Source organism: Peromyscus californicus, unplaced genomic scaffold (genome assembly GCF_007827085.1).
Source record: "Peromyscus californicus insignis strain IS unplaced genomic scaffold, ASM782708v3 Scaffold_24__1_contigs__length_46423439, whole genome shotgun sequence".
Taxonomy (NCBI): Eukaryota; Metazoa; Chordata; class Mammalia; order Rodentia; family Cricetidae; genus Peromyscus; species Peromyscus californicus.
This window is the reverse complement of record NW_026294535.1, coordinates 34,329,001-34,349,977: the sequence shown is the minus strand read 5'-3', so window position 1 is coordinate 34,349,977 and position 20,977 is coordinate 34,329,001. Positions and strand designations below refer to the sequence as shown.

At 43.4% G+C, this 20,977-nt stretch overlaps 1 protein-coding gene across 1 annotated transcript; it reads right to left on the bottom strand.

Annotated features, from left to right (window-relative positions):
- Nucleotides 1-18,246: 18,246 nt before the first annotated feature.
- On the bottom strand, nucleotides 18,247-19,362 carry LOC128119553 (ferritin heavy chain-like). Its single transcript, XM_052752886.1, has 2 exons — nucleotides 19,351-19,362; nucleotides 18,247-18,936 (listed from the first exon to the last, which is right to left on the bottom strand). The coding sequence occupies exons 1-2, from the start codon at nucleotides 19,360-19,362 to the stop codon at nucleotides 18,247-18,249; spliced, it is 702 nt and encodes a 233-aa protein (XP_052608846.1).
- Between the last annotated feature and the right edge of the window lie 1,615 nt (nucleotides 19,363-20,977).

The following is a 20,977-nucleotide window of genomic DNA, read 5'->3' as shown; positions in this document are numbered from 1 at the left end:
CTTAAACATTGGCATCACTGGCCTTTTTCTCTTGCTCCAGTATAGAACTGGAGAGTGCCTGCGGATCTTGAACCAACCACTCACAGGATTCCTAAAAGGATTGATTGTAGCGCATGAACACAACCATGAAATGGTAGGTAGCAAGCATCATCAAAGTAACTGCTGAACTAAAACCAGTCCTTTTAGATGGCACAGCCATATCTAGTTAGGACAGCTGTGCTGTTTGACAAAGATCCAGCAAATGAGCCACATGGTGGCCGCCATGCCACCTTTGATTTTTGTCTCGACCTGTTGCATACTTGGGAGACTTTTACTATTTGTACATTTTGGGGATATTGGATTGATGGAATCATTTATGCTTTCTCCCAGGAGTATTGCCTCTAAGCTTCTCCAGGAAAGGCCTGAACATACTACCACTCCCACTTTTAGGGGCATATCCTTATGTATTTGAAGGTCTTTCTTATGCCTTGGAGGTTGCTACACAAATAAGGACACCAGAGATGTCTTTGTGAGGCTGTGAGACATTTTTGAAACAACTGTCCTTGTACTTGCTCAGGAACAAGATAGTCAAAACAAAGTAAACTTTAGAAGGTCAACAAGATTCGATGGGCTAGAGGAGTTGGTCACAGTTCAGATTCCAAGCCTCTTTCCAGTATACACTCAGGCAATTACATGACATATACAACAATAAAGTTAGAATAGCTGAGGTTACCTCTGCCCTATACAGAGACTTATATTGATGAGCAAAGTAGAAAGTAGAAAGATAATAAAAGAATGAGATGTCAGAATAATCCACATACCTATGAACATATGATTTTTGACAAAGAAGTCAAAACAGTACCATGGAAAAAAGAAAGCATCCTCAACAAATGATGCTGGCATAACTGGATGTCGACATGCAGAAGATTGCAAATAGATCCATATCTGTCACCATGTACAAAACTCAAGTCCAAGTAGATCAAAGACCTCAACATAAATCCAGTTACACTGAACTTGATAGAAGAGAAAGTAGGAAGTAGTCTGAAATGAATTTGCACACGAGACCACTTCCGAAATATAACACCAGTAGCACAGACACTGAGAGTGATAAATAATAAATGGGACCTCCTGAAACTGAGACGCTTTTGTAGAGCAAAGACATAACGACAGCCTACAGAATGGGAAAAGATCTTCACCAACCCCACATCTGACAGAGGGCTGATCTCCAAAATATATAAAGAACTCAAAAAACTGGACTTCAAAATACTGAACAATCCAATTAAAAAATGTTCTACAGCGCTTAACAGAGAATTCTCAATAGAAGAATCTCAAATGGCTGAAAGACATTTAAGGAATTGCTCAACATCCTTAGTCATCAAGGAAATGCAAATCAAAACAACTCTGAGATACCATCTTACACCTGTCAGAATGGCTAAGATCAAAACCACTGAAGACAGCTTATGTTGGAGAGGATGTGAAGCAAGGGGAACACTCCTCCACTGTTGGTAGGAATACAAACTTGTACAGCCATTCTGGAAATTAGTATGGCAGTTTCTCAGAAAATTAAGAAGACCTAGCTATACCACTCTTGGGCATATACCCAAGGAATGCTCAATCTTACCACAAGGACACATGCTCAACTCTGTTCATAGCAGCATTATCCACAATAGCAAAAACCTGGAAACAACCTGGAAAGCCCCTCAACTGAAGAATGGATAAAGAAAATGTGGCACATATACACAATGGAGTACTACTTTGTAGTAAAAAACAATGACATCATGAAATTTGCAGGCAAATGGATAGAACTAGAAAATATCATCCTGAGTGAGGTAACCCAGACTCAGAAGGTCAAACATAGTATGTACTCCCCCATAAGGGGATACTAGATGTGAGGGAAGGGATGGCCAGACTGCAACCCACAGCTCCAGAGAGGCTAGCTAGCAGGGAAAGACTCTAGGAGGGACACATGGATGACCCTGTGAAGGAGAAGTAGATGAGATCTACATGAGTGGACTGGGTGTGGGGGGGTGGCATAGTGCAAGGAGTGGGGCATGAGAACATAGGGAAATAGGAGGGTTGAGCTGGAACAGGGACAGAGTGGGAGGGCAGGGAGGGAGATACCATCATAGATGAGGACTTCATGGGAATAGGAAGAAGCAGGGTGTCAAGGAGTTGCCCAGTAATCCACAAGGATGACCCCACCTTGGCGTGCTGGCAGGGGTCTAGAGGGTGCCTGGACTGGTCTACTCTGGTGACCAGTCTAGTGATACCATAACCGTCATCATAGAGCCTTTGTCCAGTGACTGATGGAGGCAGATCCAGAGATCCATGGCCAGGCACCAGGCTGAGCTCTGGGAATCCAATCGATGAGAGAGAGGAGGGATTCTGCAGGCAGGGGACATCGAGATCATGAGGGAAAGATGTGCAGAGATGACCAGCCACACTAGTGGAAGCCCATGAACTGTAGACTAGTGGCTGTGGAGCCCCTGTGGGACTGGACTAGGCCCTCTGAAATGGAAGACGGGTATTTGGCTTGAACTGTTTGGGGGGCACCCAGGCAAGGGGATCAGGATCTGTTTCTGGTGCATGTACAGGCTTTGGGGAGCCCAGTGCTGGTGGTGTGATGCCTTGTGCAGCCTTGGTGCAGTGGGGAGGGGCTTGGACTTGCCTAGACTCAGTGTGCTGAACTCTGCTGTTTCCCCATGGGAGATCTCGATTTGGGGGATGTGGAGATGTGGAGTGGCTTGGGAGGGAGGGCTGGAGAGTGGGATGAGGGAGGAGGGGGGAATCTGTGGGTGTTATGTAGAGTGAGTAGAAAATTTCTAAATAAAGAAAAATGAAAAGAGAGGAAAAAAAAGAATGAGATGTCAGGACCTCCCATTCTTAGAAAAATAAGCACATGCAAAGTCACTGTGTTCTTATGACCAAAGAACAACAGAATGCCAGGATTAGACATATAAACACATTCTATAAAAATATAAAATATAAACCTTGTATTATGCCAGAATTTGAATAATAACCGCAGGTTACTGACTTGAGGTGTTTTCTTGGGCACTCTGACCTTTAAGAGTCAATAATACACTGTTTGGGACATGCAATGAGCCCAGGGTGGCTTGAATATTTTGTTTTGGTCTAGTGTCCTTGAAGCAACCAAAGCTACCTGAGCACAGGCTGTCATATGCCTCTAGATTCTTAAAACTTGGGTTATGGGTTAATGAGTAAAAATGATACCTCTGTCCATCAATGATGTCAAAATGAGGAAAAATGATTGAAAATGATAACTCTGCTCTGTCATAGTTTATTAATGATGACTAAAATATGAGCAAGAGGAAGTGAAACACATGTCCAAAAACAAAACTGATATGATCTATGTTTTGGAACAACATGAATCTATCCCTGCTTACTAAATTTTGTATGAATAAAATAGCACTCTAGCTGCTAATGGGTCAGGCTGTAAGATTCTCTTGACCATCATATCTGGCTCATTCCTTCCCCCGCTGACTCCTTACATCCTCTGCTGGGACCAGCCCACTGCCAGGAATGGCTTCTGGTAGCCTGTGCTTCAGAGTAAATCCTGGTCTTAAGACACCACGGAGAGCCTAAAGAGATGACCAGACAGTTCAGAGCACTGGCTGCTCTTCCAGAGGACACAGCTTCCCAGCACCTCGTGGTAGCTCACAACTGGAACTCCACTCCAGGGATCTCAAACCCTTTCCTGGCCTCCATAAGATCAGGCACACATGGTGTACAGAAACATACATGCAAGCAAAAATGCCTGTACTCATAAAAATAAAAATAATAATTAAACATAGAAAAGCATTCCTTTTATTGTCTCCTCTGTATCACCAAATGAAAACTTCATTTGAAAAATACTCCCGGCCTCCTGAGATGATCACTTTTAAAGGTTGCACGTAGTTAGATTTATGTGTTTGGTTCAGTTTTAGTTTTGAAGTCCTATTGCTCTATGGTGACCCTTTATGTCTTAACATGGAGAGGAGAGGCAAGGCACGGTGTAAAGGAGCTAGGAATGATGCCCACAGGAGTCTCGGCGATAACAAAAGTACAAATAGAACAGGAACAATGAAAACACTCTAGAGGACACTGGCTAAGCAATGTGACACCATGGGACCCAGCCTTTTAGAGAACAAGGACATGCAGCAGGTCCGTTTGGGGAAACACACATGAAGTGATTCAATTAAAAAGCAAAGCAAAGCAAAGCCGGGTAGTGGTGGCACACCCCTTTAATCCCAGCACTTGGGAGGCAGAGCCAGGGGGATCTTTGTGAGTTTGAGGCCAGCCTGGGCTATGGAGCAAGATCCAGGACAGGCACAAAGCTACACAGAGAAACCCTGTCTCGAAAAACAACAACAAATATCAATGTAAAATGGTGGATGCACACAGAACAATTTGATATGAAGGAATGTTGGTGAAAAGTAGTTCCTGTAAATATTAGTTGTGTTTTTTTCTTTTGGTCATTAAACCTCATTATTAAATGGGAGAAAAATACTCTTTCAGAAACAGCTACATCCCCATATCCCCATTCTTAACAAGCCACAAATTTAAGCACTTTAAAATAAGTACTGTTCACTTATTGCTGAACCCCTAGAACATCTCTCATCAAACTTGTGGAAAAAGAATGACAAATGCAGAAATCAGAACAACAGGAACTTCTTCCTTTACACACAGCTCAAAGATTGGAGGCCACAGATGCCAGAGAAAGAAGGAACTTGGAGGATGCTTAAATATCAGGCTTGCTTTCTCTAGTCAGCCTGCTTCTGATCCAGAACTAGGTAAACATGAAGACTCTCCTCACTCTGGGGCTCTTCCTGCTTTCTGTCACTGTCCAGGCCAAGGTCTATGAATGCTGTGAGTTTGCCAGAACTCTGAAAATCCATGGAATGGATGACTACAAGGGAATCAGCCTGGCCAACTGTAAGCCTCTTGTTCTTGACCCCTCCGGATAATCACTCTCTGCAGAACAGGTACAAGGAAGCAATGAGTGAACAGAGAGGAAGCTGGGGTCAATAAGCTTTCATGATTCCTGCGTGTTTGACTAGTCTGATTAAAAACATCAGCGTTCATCTTTTTCATCAGAGATACTGAAGTAAGGGCATGGGAGGGGACATCTTCCCAGGCTAAGGCAATAGGACCTGAGGTGCTCTTGGAGAGTCACTAGGTTTTTGTTTTTTTTTTTTTGTTGTTTTGTTTTTTTTCGAGACAGGGTTTCTCTGTGTAGCTTTGCGCCTTTCCTGGGACTCACTTGGTAGCCCAGGCTGGCCTCAAACTCACAGAGATCCGCCTGGCTCTGCCTCCCGAGTGCTGGGATTAAAGGCGTGCGCCACCACCGCCCGGCCGAGTCACTAGGTTTTCCAGTTGCTTCAGACTCAATAGCCCACAGTGGGTGAGAAAAGATGGGAGGACTCACTCATTCAGAACTTGGAGTTCTGAGAGCCTGGGGTGAATGGGATGTGTCTTCATTTCTCTGACCATGGTATGGACCTTTAGAGAGAAAAACTTCAAACTTTCTGAACTTCCTATACAGGACAGAGGGATCCTATTTCCCCCTAGTTGCTGCTGAAATGAGGTTGTGGTAGTTTGAATTCAATTGGCCTCCATAATCTCATAAGGAGTGTCACTACTAGGTGGTGTGACTTTGTTGGAGGTGGTATGGCCTTGTTAGAGGAATTGTGTCACTGTGGGCTTGGGCTTTGAGAAATCCTATACTCAGGATACTGTCCAGTGAGTGTCTCAAGTCTATTTCCTGTTGCCTCCAAGATGTAGAACTCTCAGGTACTCCTCAGGTATCATGTCTGCCTGCCATAATAATGGACTGAACCTCTGAAACTGTGACCCCCCTCAATTAAATGTTTTCTTTATAACTGTGGCCATCATCATGGTGTCTCTTCACAACAATAGTACCTTAACTAAGACAGGGGCCCTCTGAAATGTTTTACACTTCTGGGAAAATTATGCTTACTCTTGGGGGAAGCAGCCTTACTCTTAAGTGCCAACAACTTACCAGAAACTTTGGTTACAAATGTCCAAACCTCCCACGTGCCCACCAGGAGCAGCTTTCAAATATCCAGCTTGCACACCTTGAACAGTAATATCAGGGATGCTTCTGAGGGTCTTGTAAATACCACTGTCTTCATGGTAGATGATACAGGTTCCCCTAATTGGATATGACGTTGTCTCAGTTAGGGTTGCTATCATTATGAAGACACACCATGACCACGGCAACTCTTAGAAAGGAAACATGTAATTGGGGGTGGATTGCTTACAGTTTCAGAGGTTCAGTCCACTCTCATCATGACAGGGAGCATGGCGGCGTGCAGGCAGACACAGTGCTGGAGCTGAGAGTCCTACATCTTGCAGACAACAGGAAGTTGACTGGCTGTCACACTGAGGGACACTTCAGAAAAAGAGACCTCAAAGCCTGCCCCCACAGTGACACACTTCCTCCAACAAGGCAATACCTCCTAATAAACTCCCTTTGGGGGCCATTTTCTTTCAAACCACCACAGACGTCAGATTCTCGATGTGCCCTTGCCAGCTCCCATCGGACCAGATAGTGTGAACTCTGCTCACATCAACTTGTGCAAAAACAACAGGCAGACCTATGTTGTCGGGAATTACCAGTTATCAGATCTTGTAGGGTACTGGCAGAGGCATAGACCAAACTCCCAGAGTTGGTGGGATCCACCTTTCTGGCCAGGATGTCTTTAGAAATATGTGTTGAGAGTTCCTACATTTTCACCAACCAAAACCTTGGCCTTTTGCACCACAATGAACATCACCTCAAAGCGAAATGCCCTCTGCTCTGCCTTGGCTGACTGCCTCAGTCTGCTCACCTTGGGTGAGGTCTAAAGGTCATTGTATTGAAGAAGTCCCTGAACTGCCTTAGGTGGTTGGAGACATGGTTGAAGGTTACAAGAAGACCAAGGAGGCTGCTTTGAGGCTTAAGGAACATAAGGCCAGAGGCTGGCCAGGTATCTCAGACAGAAGAGTCTCCTAAGGGTTTGACCCTCAGCACCCACATAAAATCTGAGTTTGGTGACATGCATTTGTAGGTCCAGCACTGGGGAGTCTGAGACAGGCAGATCCATGGGGCTCACTGGCCAATCAGGATAGACTAATCTGTAAGCCAGTTCCAGTGGAGAGATGGCTCAGTAGTTAAGAGCACATGACACTCTTGCAGAGGCCCTGGTTTCAGTTCCCAGCAGCCACATGGCCACTTATAATCATCTATAACTCTAGTTCCAGAGAATCTTGCATCCTTTCCTAGCCTCTGTGGGTTCCAGGTATGCATGTAATGACCAGACACACACGCAGGCAAACAGTCATATACATATAATGAAAATAAAGAGATCTTTGACTAGGCAGTGATGATACACACTTTTAATCCCAGCACTCCAGAGACAGAGGCAGGCAGCTCTCCAAGTTCAAGAGCAGCCTGGTGTAGATGGAACCGTCTTGTTAAATAAGAAACACAGAGCCAATGCAAAGATGAAAGCCCAAGAGGTCAGAGCGATAGCTAAGAGCTAAAAACCTTACCCTTCACTGTCGCTGCTGTCGTCCTCAGCAAGAGAGCTACTTCCTGTCTGTTTGTTTGTTTTATAGACTTTCTATTCTGCCTTCTCATTGGTTGTAAACCCAACCACATGACCTCCTCATTACTGCCTGTCTATACAGACCTCCAGGTCTTCTATGGTTGGTATTGAGATTAAAGGCGTGGGTCTTCATGCTGGCTGTATCCTTGAACACACAGAGATCCGCCTAGCTCTGCCTCCCAAGAGCTGGGATTAAAGGCGTGCGCCACCACCGCCCAACTTCTGCTATGGCTTGCTATTAGCTCTGACCCCCAGGCAACTTTATTTATTAATATACAAATAAAATCACATTTCAGTACAAATAAAATATCACCATAGCCTGGCCTACATAGCAAGATCCCAGGACAGTCAGGGATACCCATAGAAACTTTGTCTCAAATAAGCAAAAAATTAATAAATAAATATGACAAAAAAAAGAAAGAAAGTTTCTGGAATAATCTACTAGCTAATTATATATGGCCTTATTGTGATTTGTCCTGAAGATTTCCATTCTAACCATTTAAATAGGCATTGTTAGGAATACTGTTGTAGAGATATTTTTACCTGAATGAATTTTATCATAAATATTTCTAACATATACAAATGAAGATATTACTATAATAAACACCACATGACAGGGTACCACTAAGTCACTAGCATTTTGTCCAACTGACTTCTATGTGTATGTATTGATGTACTGTATGTGTTGAGAGATTTTAGAGTGAATTACTAGTATTAAATTTTGTTTCTTTCTTTTTTTTTTCAAGACCAGGTTTCTCTGTGTAGCCCCAGCTGTCCTAGAACTCACTCTGTAGCCCAGGCTGGCCTTGAACTCACAGAGATCTGCCTGGCTCTGCCTCCCAAGTGCTGGGATTAAAGGCATGTACCTGGCTTAGAGGTTAAGAACACTGACTACTCTTCCAGAGGTCCTGAGTTCAATTCCCAGCAACCACATGGTGGCTCACAATCATCTGTAATAAGGTCTGGTGCCCTCTTCTGGTCATACATGCTGTATACATAATAAATAAATAAATCTTGAAAAAAATTTTGTTTGTAAACTCTTTAGTATATATGTTCGATAAATCTAATTCTTAGATGACATTTGTAGGCATAGCTTCTGTTGGGACCACCAGCTCCACAATAAATGCACAGAGACTTAATACTAATTATAAATGCTCAGTCAGTAAGTAGCTCAGGCTTGTTACCAGTTAACTCTTACAACTTAAATCAACTCTTTCCATAAGTCTAGATTCTGCCATGTGGCAGTACCTCTCTTTCATCTTGCACCTCCTGTTTCCTCTCTGTGTCTGGCTGGCAACTCCTCTGACTCTGCCCTTCTTCTTCCCAGCATCCTTCGTCTGGTTCTCCCACCTAACCTTTATCCTGTCTAGCTATTGGCCAGTCAGCTTTTTTATTAAACCAATCATAGTGACACATATTCACACAGTGTAAAGTAATATTCCACAGATGTTATCTCATCTAACAAAATAATATAGATTTATGTACTTAAGATGAAACTTATTTTTAACAAGAAACAGACAAGGTTCATATCAGGATTGAAGCCTGGGATGGTAGGACTTGAACACATGCCGTGATGGGAGTAATATATAATTTTTAATGCGTGCATTAAATTGATCAATGTTGTTCTATTTTTCCAGGGTAGTAATTGAGCCCAAGACTTGCTACATTTTAGTCAAGCCCTCCAAACAGTGAACTACTGATTCCTAATTTGTTAAATTTGGTTAAAATTTTCCAGAGAAAAAGATTGTGGAAAATTCTTTGCAGCTTACTTAGCCTATCTTTAAAAGTGTTTTGTACACCCTTCTACAGTCATTGAAAGGTATTAGAAACTACAAGCAAAAAGGAACATCACTCCCAATTTCAGTGCTCAGAGAGTTGATGTAACTGGGAACCTTTGAAATATACTCTTCTAGACTGTGAATCTATGCTGTAGGTCCATGTAAAGTTATATCATTCACATATGTACTCACATTACAACATATACAGATTTTACATTTTTACACAAATTAACTTATACTTACACAGATTCATGATATAGTTATTATTCAAAAAACATTCATAGCAACAAATAATGACCTGAATTATCATTTTAAAGAATGAATATAATTGCAGTAGCAATACTCTGTATGTCAAAAATACCATTCTTGAGTCTTAAAGCACCTGGCTGCTTCCATTTTACTGATTATAAACTGCTAGGAAGACCTTTATTCCTACAAGGCTTGTGCATTGTTTTCTTTCAAGTATTCATTTATCTTTCTGTGTATGGGTGTTTTGCCTGCATATTGGACTTGTATGACTAGTATCTGTTGATTCAGAAGAGGGCTTGATCTTGTAACTGGAGATACCGATAGGTAAGTGCTGCCATGTTCGTGCTGGGAATCAAGTCCTCTGGAAGAGCATCCAGTGCTCTTAGCCACTGAGCCATCTGTGTAGCTCCTGACTTCTTTAGGATAAATTCCACTGGTAGACCCAGGTGACAGTCCAAGAATGTTCTATTTCCCAGTGTGACAACAAAGAGCAACTTCCCTCATGGTAGCTGACAGTCCCACAGCCTCATGACTTCAATGCGTTCTTTACTTTTTAATCTGTGCTGGAATCCTAAGAACACTCTACACTCAAGTATATCCCAACCCCCCAGGGACTTTATAAATGAGAAATAAAATGACTTACACCTTGTCACCTGCATAGAATCAAGAGAGGCTGTCTCCAATAATCACAGATGCAGGAACACTTGCAAAAATAATTTCCTGCATGCACTGCTCAGCGTCACAGAAGAAAGCTGGCTGGATCTGAACTGAAAATGGCTTTGTAACAGTCCTTGTCCTTCCTCACCCCTGTCTTTCAGCTTTGCTCCAGGATGACATCACTCAAGCCATACAATGTGCAAAGATAATTGTGAAAAGTCCAGAAGGCATGAAAGTATGGTATGTTGGAACTCTGGAAGGGGGAAATGCTGGTTCTGTTGATATGTGTGGTGAGTCTTTCTAAGACCCAAGTGTTATTCTGAGCACTGTGGGTACAGCTGGGGCCTTTCACTCCATCATTAGGTTTAGAGAATTTCTCCAGATTGTGAGAATTCCCACACATGACTGCTTCCTTCTCAGGCCCCCAGACTATTTGTATCATCAGTTAACTGTTTTGTGCACGTGATGTCACATTGACATTGAGCATCCTGTGTTCTGCCCAGGGTTTGGAGAGGATCAAACGGCCTTGTAGACACAGCTCCACCAGTCAGTTGTAAGTTCTGGGTGGAGCTATAGCCTGGGTTTCACACTAGATCTTGGCCCAGAACACAGTCTCCATGAGTGTCACTGTTATACTATTTCCCCTCATAGTTTTGAGAATGTGTGTGACAGAGGACACAGTTCTAACCATTTCCCCCTGTCTCATTTTCCTCCACAGGTCGGCTTGGATAAGACACTGTCAAAAAGATGTCACCCAGTACATTAAAGACTGTGGAGTCTAACCGCTGTGTGCCTCCACCTCAGCTCACTCTGTCTCTTTCTCACTATAGAAGTAGTTATGGGAAAGGTCACACTTCCTCGGTTTCCCCCTCAGACAAGCAGGCTTATATCAGAAACAGAAGCAACATGGAGACTGTTTCCTAAGAGGCTTAATGCTGACTAATGTGCTCACTGTTTTATGGAAAGCTTCCATTATTCTGTTAGCCAAGGCAGCAGATGCTGGTGACAGTGATCTAGCATTGAGTGTCACACACATCTCTGTACATCAGCTCTTCACCTATGAAGTAATTCACATTAAGTTTCATCGGAATTAATTTCATCTCCACCAAGGTTGGATAGTCATACAGCTAATATATAAGGAGACAGTAGATCTTGGGTAAATTGGTACGTGTGTGACCTCCCAGGCCTTGTGTGGGCTCAGCACCCAGACAGTTAAGAACAGCCACTGTGTGGGGCAGGTTGGGTTTTTCAGGATTTATGGTTAGAACAAGATTCTGAGTGGACAGAGTGAGACTTCTCAACTCAGAAACTTGTCATGAAACGCGTGACTGTAACTGAAGTTTTCTCTAGTCCTGCCTGGCCCACAGTCAGGACAAATCTCTCTCACCTGCCAGTTCTACAGCCACTCAGACCCAACCAAGGAAACACACGGAGACTTATATTGCTTACAAACTGTATGGCCGTGGTAGGCTTTTTGTTATCTACTTCTTTTATCTTAAATTTACCCATTTCTACTAATCTATACTATGTCCTGTGGCTTACCAGCACTTTACATCTTGCTCCTCATTGTGGCGGCTGGCAGCGTCTCCTCCACTCCGCATTACTCTTCTCCCAACTTTTCTTTCTGTTAGTCCCGCCTCTCCTTCCTGCCTGGCTACTGTACAATCAGTGTTTTATCTATCAATCAATCACAGCAACATATATTCACAACATACAGGACATCCTACAGCATGTGACCTTTCAGGAAATATTTTCTTAGAGCAGACCCTTTTACACTGCATAAAAAGTAAGTTCTCGGGCTGGAGAGATGGCTCAGTGGTTCAGAGCACTGGATGCTCTTCCAGAGGTCCTGAGTTCAATTCCCAGCAACCACACGGTGGCTCACAACCATTCCTAATGAGATCTGGTGCCCTCTTCTGGTCTGCATATATGTAGGCAGAACACTGTGCATAATAAATAAATAAATCTAAAAAAAAAAAGGTAAATTCTCAACTCAGGTGTCAGTCTTTGTTAACCCTTGAGAGAATGTTTCCAGGCCTGTAGCTGACCATGAAGTACTCAAGACACATTAGTGACTGTGCTAACTCTTAACTTTCTTAAAGTAGCTCCATGCATATCAACTAACTCTGAGACAGAGGAGCTTGTGTCAGCAAAACTAAGCCCACTGTAAAAAACTACAAATAGCCATGAAATAACTTCAGTGCACAGCTTGTGTGTGTTTACTCTCGTATGGTGTCTAGGGGAATTGTTTATATATTTGCAAAACCAACATGACATTGTTGATACAGTCTAGATCCTTCACCTAAGCTTAACCAGCACCTACATCCTCACCTGCACATAGCATGTGCCTACTCCTCACCTGCACATAGAATGTGCCTACATCCCCACCTGCACACAGCCATTGCTTACTCCCTTCTCTACACACTTCATGTATACAGGAAGACATTGCTACAGTGACAGCCAGATCCCCGTGTGTTGTTCTAGCATTCTGATGCTGTCACTTTCTTTCTTTTTCTCTTATCACTCTATCTTTGCTATTATTTGAGGCAGTTTAAAGGGCACTAGAAACAGCATGTTTTATTTTTAAATATTTATATTAAGATATTTTATTTTTATTTTAAAATTCTTTATGTTCAGCTCCAAAAACTACAGCATTTTGTTTTTGTTTTTCCATTTTGTTTCATGCATGTGGATATTTTCCCTCCACACACCTCGCCACATGCATCAGTGCCCTAAAAAGCCAGAAGAGGGCACCAGATCCCTGGGACTTGAGGTTCAGATGCATGTAAGCTGTGTTTTGTTCAGAATGAACCTGGACCTATCAGAATAACACTGGCTAAATCTGGACAATTCTGGGGCAGCCCTTGTTGTTCCCACTCTGGTCTTTCAGGTTCCCTCTAGTGATGTCACTCAAGTCTGGTGGTATTGTGTTCCCCGAAATACTGTGCACGCTAATAAACTTATCTGGGGTCAGAACAGAACTGCCACAGTATTAAACATAGAGGATAGGCAGTGGTAGCACACACCTTCAATCCTATCATTCCAGAGACAGAGATCTACCTGGATCTCTGTGTTCAAGGATACAGCCAAGCATGGTGACCCACGCCTTTAATCCCAGAAAGTGAGCCTTTAATCCTAGGGAGTGATAGCAGAAAGTAGAAAGGTATATAAGGCATGAAGACCAAAAACTAGAAGCTTTTAGCTGGTTAAGCATTCAGGCATTCAAGAAGCAGTTCAGCTGAGATTCATTTGGATAAGGACTCAAGGCTTTTAGTCTGAGGTAATAGAATCAGCTGAGGAATTGGCTAGGTGAGGTAGCTGTGGCTTTTTCTGCTTCTCTGATCTTCCAGGATTCACCCCAATAACTGGCCTCAGATTTGATTTTATTAATAGGTACCTTTAAGATTCATGCTACTCTGGCGCCCCACGTTCTTGGTACAAATTCATGAAAAAGCTGTTGCCTGTGGCCTTGTGGGCCCCAGCTCAGGCCCAAGCTACACTCAGCCAGTTGTGGTGGCACTCACTGGCTGGCAGGATTTGCTAAATGAATGAGGGAGAGGCAGGAAGATCCCGAGTTTGAGGCCAGCCTGGGAGGCTTGCTGAGGAGAAGCTGCAGCCAGGGCCCAGGCAAAAACAGTGGCATTGAGACCATGAAGGTAGTGGTTGCTGCTCCCACTTGCTGGCATATTCTTATCTGGTTGGTGACTGCAGTGATGCTCCTACCTGGGACCAAGGGTTTACTGCTGCTTGTTCAGAGAAGAATTGCCTGGACCATCGTATTACAAAAAAGCATCAGCAAAGGGCAGTTTGGAAAAGTTTGGCAAAACAAATGGTGGGAAGACATTGCTGTGAAGATATTCTCTTCTAGGGAAGAACATTCATGGTTCTGAGAGACAGACATTTATCAGACTGTGATTGCTCCAAACCACAGAGGAGGCACAACAAAAAAAAAAAAATTTAAAGGGAATCATGACCCCGCCTAACAGCAACTTTGAAATCTTCAAAAGGATGACAGGACCCCACAAAGATGATTCCACATGGACTATGGTAAACCCATTAAGCTGCTTAACAGCATCAAAAGATCGACATTGGCCTACAAACTACTCAGGGCAATTTTGGGATGGCTAGTTGAGCTGATCCAGCCTGACGGACTACTTGAACAAGGACTTGAAACAAGCCCTGCACTTTCTTATTATGCCGTGACTGGAAAATGACACAGGACTTGACAATTAACCCAAAAATGTTCTTTTCAGGATTCCCTAAAGATGTCTTTGCTCCCCCAGAAAGCAGGAAGTAATTTTAGGAAAACTACGCCCACATTCCCAAGAGGTGGGATGGGAGGTTTTTTGGTCATTTAATGAGTTAATGGATATTGTCATTGTTTATGATGGTTGGTTACAAGTTGTTAATTGTTAATGGTCAGGAAAAAAGCTGAACTAGGAGATTAGATTCAGAGTTTTTGTTTAAAAAAGAAAAAGGAGAATATAGATATGAGGTAGATGATTGAATCTACTCTGAGAAAAAAGATAAGGAAATAAAAAAGAGAATTTAGATATGAGGTAGATCATTGAATCTACTCTGAGAAAAAATATAAAATAAAGATAATAGAATAAATGGGTAGATCATTGAATCTACACTAAAAAGAAAAAGGGAAAGATATAAAAATGAAAAAAAGGTAGATTATTGAAAGTTTTATGAAAAGAAAAAAGGGGAATATGAATATAAGATGAAAAGGTAAATTTTTTAATCTACTTTTTAAAAGGAACTACTTGTTTTAAATAGGATAAATAATGAAAAATTTTGTATGAGTTTATCAAATGTTACTGGACACCATTAATGTAATTCTTGACTATATATATTGTATATACTTATTGTATATAGTTTTTCTTGTATTAGTTATAAGCTTTTTTTAAATTTTAGACAAAAGAAGGGGAAATGTGGTATTGTGTTCCCCAAAATATTGTGCATGCTAATAAACTTATCTGGGGTCAGAACAGAACTTCCACAATATTAACATAGAGGATAGGCAGTGGTAGCACACGCCTTTAATCCTAGCATTCCAGAGGCAGAGATCTACCTGGATCTCTGTGTGTTCAAGGGTACAGCCAAGCATGGTGACCCACACCTTTAATCCCAGAAAGTGAGCCTTTAATCCCAGGGAGTGATGGCAGAAAGCAGAAAAGTATATATGGCTTGAAGACCAAAAACTAGAAGCTTTTAGCTGGTTAAGCATCCAGGCTTTCAAGAAGCAGTTCAGTTGAGATTCATTTGGATAAGGACTCAAGGCTTCCAGTGTGAGGAAACAGGATCAGCTGAGGAACTGGGGAGGTGAGGTAGCTATGGCTTGTTCTGCTTCTCTGATCTTCCTGCATTGACCCCAATAACTGGCCTCAGATTTGACTTTATTAATAGGTACCTTTAAGATTCATGCTACACTAGAGCCATAGCCTGTGCAGAATGTAGTGAGGGACTCACAAGACATGTTTTACATTTAAGAAGGAAAACTTGTCTCCCTGTTCTAGATCCATGCAGTATTTGCCTCCATGTTTGAAAGAACTATTTATGGCAACTCATTGGGAGTCTTATTCTTTTAATTTATCCTTGTTTTGAGCATATCCAAGGCATTTAATATTGATTGAATTAATAGCTATATCAGGGTGTGACTCTAGACCACGTTGTATTGCAGATGAGATATTTTGTTTCCCCAAAGCACTGGAAGTGTATGTACTATAAAGAGGATGGGAAGGGGATGGGAGCTATGAAATTCTGCCTTCTGGACATAACATGGCTGCTGCTTCCATAAATTCTCAGCAGCAGGATCTTCCTGCTCAAGACTGGGCCCATTAGCATTTCATTCTGGGTGAGGGAGGCATGTGTGAGGCCCCACCTCTCCCAGAGGAGTTAATGGCTGCTGGAGAGGGGAAAGGAGAGGAGTTGCATTCCTCAGCAGTGTAGCCATTGGTAATTGCAATTGCTCAAATCAGCAATATCCACCCATGCATGTTAATGCAAGCAACCTTAACTTATGCTGTGGGCACAGAAACACAAAAATCACTCTTTTGTTTAGTCTGGCTAGTCAGTTTGCTCTAGGGATGGCCTGTCTCCACATCCCATGTGCTGGGATTCCAGGCAGGCTACCACACCACATGGCATTGCACATGGGTTCTGGGTGGAGTTTGGTCCTCCATGGTTGCACAGGAGGCATGTTACCTGCTGAGCCATCATCCCAGGTTCAGTTTTTAAAGGGAGAAGGCAGAGGGACACAGGGTCTCAGGCAGCTGGGACATATCCAAGGATGGCCTTGAACTCTGGTCCTCCTGCCTCTCCGTCTTGAGTGCTGAGACTACAGTCATGCTCCACCATCCCTGGTTCATGGCTGAGGACCTCATCTGGGGCTTTGAGCACACTAGGAGAACATTCCATGGCCCAGGCCTGAACTTTGATATTCACGAATAGTCACCACGATATCTGGGATTAGGTTCTAAATACCACTGCAGTTGGGATCATCACTTTTTGGTCCTGGATTCTCCAACTCCCTTTTCTTCCGAGACACTCCCGAATTGCATGACACATTTTCCTCAGCCTCCTCTTGCTTCTATACCTCCCAGCACATGGTTTGGTTCCTACCTTGTCCCACTCTCTCAATGTCTGTAAATTGGCGAACTCCAATTTATAATCTAAGGCTTGGGTGGGACCTCCCTCCCAGGATTATGATTGGGATTGTCTCCCATAAATGCTGCAACTCTGTCCATAGAGCTCACCACACCCATGAATTGTGTTCCAGTCAGTATGATGATCTTCCTCCAGCTGCTGTGAGGACAAGGATGATGGGTGACTAGTTCGTCCCTCAACTCAGAGTCTGGGCATAGGGCATGGATGAGAAGTTTCTGTCCCCTGATATTAAGCCTTTCCACTGATGTACTAAGTCCTATCAAGCCAAATTAATAAGTCCAGGGTTAATCTGAGGAAAACATTCCTGGGTGGTCCCAGGAAACAAGAGAAGTCATGAGGGGAACCACAAGGGGAAGTCTGTGGGCCAGACCTTAAGTACCCTCTAGAGGTTGAGCTGCTGCTGGGTGGGCTTTCTCAGGGGCAGGATCTGGGGACAGAGAGAGGTGGGACCAAGATGGGGCTTCCACCTAAACATGCCAGATTCCTTGGGTATATGGGCACCAGATCAAGTCTGGCTACATCCTGCAGACATGGGATGATGTGGGGAGGGGAGTCAGGAGTAGGTGGGGTCCCACTCAACAGGATGTGTGGCGGAAGAAGGATTTGTTTAACTGCCACCCTGGAGACCTCAGGCACCTGTTTCTTGAGGAGGCAGAGAAGGCAAGTTGCTAGGAGAAAGAAATAGATTATTAACAATAGCCCTATGGATGAAATGGAGATGTGTCCTGGTTGGACAGAAGAGGCATGGGTGAATGAGCCAGAAGTAAGAGTAGATAGCCTATGAAGTCTGGAGAGGTGGTACCAGCACTGATGATCCAGGAGCTTGGGAAAATGGCGTGTCAAATCAGGGGATGCTGTGTTGGGGAATGCCTGATCCATCACCTCTGCTGTTTTCCTGGAGGTGGGGAGTACAACCATCTCGTAAAGGTGTCAATAAGAATTAAAAATTATAGAGCTTTGTAGATGAATTTCTAAACAGTCTCATTAAATAAGAAACACAGAGCCAAATACAGACTTAATAGCCAAAGAGATCAGAGAACTAGCAAAGAGCCACGACTACCTTATCTTACCACCACCACTACCTAATGTTACCACTGGCCACTGTCACTTCCCCAGAGAGAGCTTTTCCCATCTAACCTGTAATTTTTTTTTATTCCAAAATTCTTTATTTGAAGAAATGGTACAAATTAAATAACTTAAGCGGATGTTTTCGAAGGAATTATACAAAAGGAAAGGCAGGCTGACATGCATGCACGGCCTCAGTAACCAGTAAAGTCACTTGTGGCTTTGGGGAAGTCAGCTTAGTTCTTATCACTGTGTCCCAGGATGAGCTTGTCAAAGAGATATTCTGCCAGGCCAGCTTCAGGGGCTCCCATCTTGCGGAGGTTGGTCACGTGGCCACCCAGTTCTTTGATGGATTTCGCCTGCTCACTCAGGTAATGGGTCTCAATGAAGTCACACAAGTGGGAGTCATTTTTGTCAGCAGCCAGTTTGTGCAGTTCCAGGAGTGACTGACTCACACTCTTCTCCAAGTGCAGTGCACACCCCATCGCATTCAGCCCGTTCTCCCAGGCATCCCGGTCTGGTTTCTTGATATCCTGCAGGAAGATTCGGCCACCTCGTTGGTTCTGTAGCTTCATCAGTCTCTCAGCGTGCTCCCTCTCCTCGTGAGATTGGTGGAGAAAGTATTTGGCAAAGTTGCTGAGAGCGACATCATCCCAGTCGAAGTAGCAAGACATAGACAGATAGACGTAGGAGGCATACAGTTCCAGGTTGATCTGGCGGTTGATGGCAGCCTCTGAGTCCTGGTGGTAGTTCTGGCCCACTTGTGAGGGAGACAAGGTGGTCATGGCAGCAGCAGGGAGAGGCCCGGTGCCAATGCTGGAGTGAGGAGGTTGCAAGAGTTCTGGCCCTGAGGAGCCAGTTGGGGTCGGAGGGGTGGATTGCCAGATTCTGTTCAAGCACTGTTGAAGCAGGAAACCGCGCTGACTCTGGGCAAAAAGGGCTCCTAACCCCTGTTTTTATTGCCTTTCTGTTCCTCCTTCTCATTGGCTCTAAGCCCAGCCACATGACTTCTTCGTCACTTCCTGTCTAGACAGACTTCCAGGTCTCTATGGTTCTTAATGGGATTAAAGGCTCCTATCACCATGCTTGGGTGTGTCCTTGAACACACAGAGATTCTGCCTGCTAAGTGAGTGGGATTAAGGGCGTGTGCTACCAACGCCTGACTTCTGTTTATGGTTATGTGACCTTGCTTTGTGACCTCATTATGTGACCTCTGATCTCCAGGCAAACTTTATTTATTAATGTACAAATAAAGTCACATTTCAGCACAATTAAAATATCACCACAGAGTTTAAAATGACCATGTGGGTGAAATCAACCTGTCAGTTCCCAATACTCACCTCATAACTCATGCAGGGGCTGGCATATCAGGAGGGCCCCTGTGGGTTGGCATTGAACAAGTTTGGCAGGAAGGGTGGACCTGTCTAGGGACTGATCCACCATGTCAGATTCCTTGATATAGTAGCAGGACTCTTTCTCAAGAACATACAGGTAAGATAGCTGGAACAGATTTACATCTTGGTTTCATAGCAAAAGGCTATTGCTTTGGGTTAAGAGGTATTAACATTTTCCTAGGGCCTGGTTTCAGCCCAATGAAACACACCTTTAAGATTATAACCAGGGGAAATTTACTGAACAGAAGGGGTTGAGTGAGTCAAAGAGGAGGGAGGGAGACTGAGGAATGAGGGAGGAGCAGAGTTGAACATGCCTGCAGGCTTCCCTACCCTCTCTAATGCTGACCTGTCTCTAAAAGCAGGGACCAAGAAAATCCATAGAAATTTAAGAACTTTGGAAAACTGTTTGTAGTCAGTGCTCTATCACTTTATAAGTACCCTAGTCATCAAGTGCCATCAGTTCTGAGAAGGATAAGTAAGAAGTGAGACATCTTTCCACTTACCTAGGCAGTCCTAGGTTTCTCCATGGTCGTTGAGGGGACAGAAGTCCCAGAGGAGGACCTATCATCAGTTGCCAAACCCAGAAGATTTGACAGAGTTTCCTATGGGGTAGGAATTTGGGGACAGTGTCCAACCTTAACTTGGCAAAGTGGGGCAATCGATCCCCCAGGATCCTGTTGTCCAGTCTGGGCAGACTCTTGGCACTAGGTCAAGGTGCGAAGCTGTTTCCTGCTGTGTGGCTGGCTTTCTCACATTTAAAACAAGCTTCCCGGTGAAAATTCTTCCATGTTCCTTGGAGGAGGTACAGGATGCAGCTGGGAACTGGCATGTCTTTATTTTTATTAAAATATCATAATCTAAGATCGCTGAAGAATTTGAAGACCAGTGTATTATTATCTGTTAGGTATATCTGAATTATACAAATGTTATTTAACTAATAAGCTAAATCTGGGCATACAGTTTTCAAAGTTAGTTACAGCTTAGGAATGTTGGTAAAAGCAAGAAGATTAGAAGGAATATTTCAGCCTCTTGTGTTCAGCTGTGGTCCTGAGGCATTAGCATAAGGCAAAACCAAGTTTGAACATTGCAAACAATTCCGTGTTTTTAAAATCAGTATTGAGGGGTTTACTCTTACACTATAAAATCTGGCTGCTCAGCAAGATACATTCCCTGTACCTGAATGCATGGTGGTGCAGCTTTAATGCCTCATTAACCCAGCATTGTTTTAAACTCTCTCTTTTAGAAACCTTGCTTTTATTACAGGCCAGGAATTATCATACAGAAAAATACATTGGAGACCTAACATCTCCTTGGTTTGGCTGGTCCATGTGGTCACCCTCACTAAAGATGGCAGTCAAGTCATATGACCTCTCTTTAACTTTAGTCAAAATGGCATCTGCCCACATGTTATTTGGTGATGGCAGTCATAGAGCCTTTGTCCAGTGACTGATGGAGGCAGATGCAGGGATCTGCATCCAGGCACCAAGCTAAGCTCTGGGAATCCAGTCAATGGGAGAAAGGAGGGATTCTGCAGGCAGGTGACATGGAGATCATGATGGGAAGTCATGCAGAA